The 2,788-nt window shown below is 36.1% G+C and overlaps 1 protein-coding gene across 1 annotated transcript; it reads left to right on the top strand.

Moving 5' to 3' along the window:
• The first annotated feature begins 599 nt into the window (after nucleotides 1-599).
• Nucleotides 600-2,401, top strand: LOC107784744 (short-chain dehydrogenase reductase ATA1-like). Its single transcript, XM_075223597.1, has 3 exons — nucleotides 600-722; nucleotides 862-1,239; nucleotides 1,336-2,401. The coding sequence occupies exons 1-3, from the start codon at nucleotides 661-663 to the stop codon at nucleotides 1,766-1,768; spliced, it is 873 nt and encodes a 290-aa protein (XP_075079698.1). The 5' UTR covers nucleotides 600-660; the 3' UTR covers nucleotides 1,769-2,401.
• The last annotated feature ends 387 nt before the right edge of the window (nucleotides 2,402-2,788 follow it).

Below are 2,788 nucleotides of genomic sequence, written 5' to 3' on the forward strand. Positions count from 1 at the left end.
TTGTGCAAGTCATTTTTGCTATATTTCTCTTTACTATTTTTACAAATTACTTGCTCCAACCAATGTATAAATAATTTTTCATTATTTGCTAGTCACAAGGCAGAATTATCAGTAAACAGATTAAGGTTTTATAAAATATTGTAAATCAACAAACGTTAGCAGGCCTTCTCAAAAGAACTCATTCTAAAGTGCTCCATGCGAGGTCAACAAACAAACAAAAGGACAGTAATTTTACAAATCATAGAATTAATTTCGCAACAACATTTTTATATAATAATACAAAAACAAATTAACCCAATCAAATGATTTTATACTCTGTTAAGTGTTATTCTAATTTTTAAACACTATATTAATGCCAATTTCTCACTCTTACGTGCTCTTGAATTCATCTTCATATATCTGTTTCTCATTAACAAAATATCAGAGGATATTAATTATCCCTTAACACTAACTTTTTTGCGCTAGGAGGGAAATGCATTTTTCCCTTATGTATAATATCCTCTAGGTAGGAAGTAGTTATAAAACGAGAAGTATGTGACAAACCTATTTATTCTAATTAAGGCATTCTCAGATTTCTTGACTCTTTTCATTGTGATTTTACATGCATTTCTTATTTATACATTGTATCTTTGACAAATTAAATTGCTGTCTTATATTTGGATGAATATGGATCACAATGGTGAAACAGTGGATACTTCGGTATCATTGTTATCCCCAAAGAGGTTAGTCTTATATAAGCTCAGAACCTGGTTAGCTTTGAGTTAGCCTTTAAGCTATATACGCCCATGGTATAATTATGTTACATATTTTTATTCCGTGAGACATAGAATAGAAGTTAAACTGTTTTGTTAATCTTGTCAGGTTGAGGGGAAAAGTTGCAGTTATAACGGGTGGTGCAAGAGGAATAGGAGCAGCAACTGCAAGAGTATTTGCTGAAAATGGAGCTCATGTTGTGATTGCAGATATACTGGATGAAGTTGGTGCAAGTCTAGCTGATTCTATTGAAGGTCGATATGTGCACTGTGATGTCTCCAAAGAAGAAGAAGTGGAATCAGCTGTGAAACAAGCAGTGGAATGGAAAGGCAGATTAGACATCATGTTCAACAATGCTGGAATTGCAGGGTTTGGAGGGAGCATTACCAACATCAAAATGGATAAGATGATGACACTTCTTGCTATAAATCTGAACGGGGTCGTTCATGGGGTCAAGCATGCTGCACGGACAATGATAGCAGGCAAGTAGAGACGTACGGATCTAGAGCGAGTACAGTATGTGTGTGTGTATATATATATAGAGAGAGAGAGAGCTAGGCTCATTTTGACTGAATATAAATCCTTTACAGGCAAGCATGGAGGCACAATCATATGCTCATCAAGCTCGGCTGCTATCATGGGAGGCCTAGCATCTCATTCCTACACAATGTCAAAAGAGGCAATCCTAGGGCTTGCCCGAAGCACAGCATGTGAGTTGGGGGTTTACGGGATTCGAGTGAACTGTATTTCTCCTCATGGTGTCCCTTCCGAGATGCTTGTGAATGAATATCGGAAGTTTCTTGGTAATATGGAGCTTAGGCCTGATGAAGTAAGCTCAATAGTGGGGGAAAGAGGGAGTCTTCTGCATGGGAGAGGTGGAAGAATGGAAGATGTTGCACAAGCTGTGTTGTTTCTTGCCAGTGATGAATCTGGTTTTATAACTGGGCACAATCTGGTCATTGATGGGGGTTACACTTCTGCTTGTAGTCAAATGAGTTTCATATACCAAGACTGAAGGTCCAGTTACTGAAAAAGAAACAAAGGTAGTTTGTCTGCTGCTAATTTCTAAATGAGCACTCGGTGAACATCCTCACTTCAAGAAATTACAGTGTGATGACTAACAAATAAAATTATTTCTAAACTTTTATCATATATCTGTAGATTCATTTTCTATTATAATTAATAAGTTTAACACTATGGGACGGAGGTTCGCATAGCCTTGCCTTTTAGTCATACATTTCTCTATATACTTTGTGGCCTTTTTTTTTTTTGTATTTTATAATTGTGGTATCCATGTCAACTTGCACGTAAGTCGATTAATTTCACGGGGAACATGCTTGTATAGGGTAAATTGGTTAGCGACAGTTGTATAAATGATGATATGACATGTGGAACTGAAGACAGGTAAAATATGAGTAAGCAAATAGTTGGCACCGGATACAAGCATGTGACCCGGTGCTAAGTGAATTCCGAAGGCATTGAAACTGAGAACAAAGATTTGAAAGGAAGACGTCGGTCGGGAAAGACAGCATTCAATGAGCAACCGTTACAAAGAATCTCTGTATTTATATCTAGCCATTGTGCAACCATCAATGACAGTTTTATTCTCATTCAAGAAGAACTTGATTTTGGGATCTTGTATCCCTAAATAGAGCTATAAATAAAAAAATTAGGGTCCATTGTAGGACACGAGAAATCATATGTATTTAAAGGCTATAATTTGGTCTTATTAAAAAGTTACTTGCTTTTCTTTTGCTCTTAAACGTTGTTCTTGTTATCATTTTCAGAGAGGCTCACCATACGATCATGCTTGTATTTCGTTTAAGTTATTTTCACAATCTTGATTCTATTCTTACTTATTTCGTTCAAATTAATTCATGTGTCTCTAAATCACCTTACAAATTCAATTGTACCGCTTTACGGGTAAACAGTTTGGCATCCACCATGGGGCATAGACAATTGTATACTCCCTCCGTTTCATATTAGATGAGGTTCTTTCCTTTTTAGTTTGTTCCAAAATAAATGACACATTTCT

Source organism: Nicotiana tabacum, chromosome 10 (assembly GCF_000715075.1).
Source record: "Nicotiana tabacum cultivar K326 chromosome 10, ASM71507v2, whole genome shotgun sequence".
Taxonomy (NCBI): Eukaryota; Viridiplantae; Streptophyta; class Magnoliopsida; order Solanales; family Solanaceae; genus Nicotiana; species Nicotiana tabacum.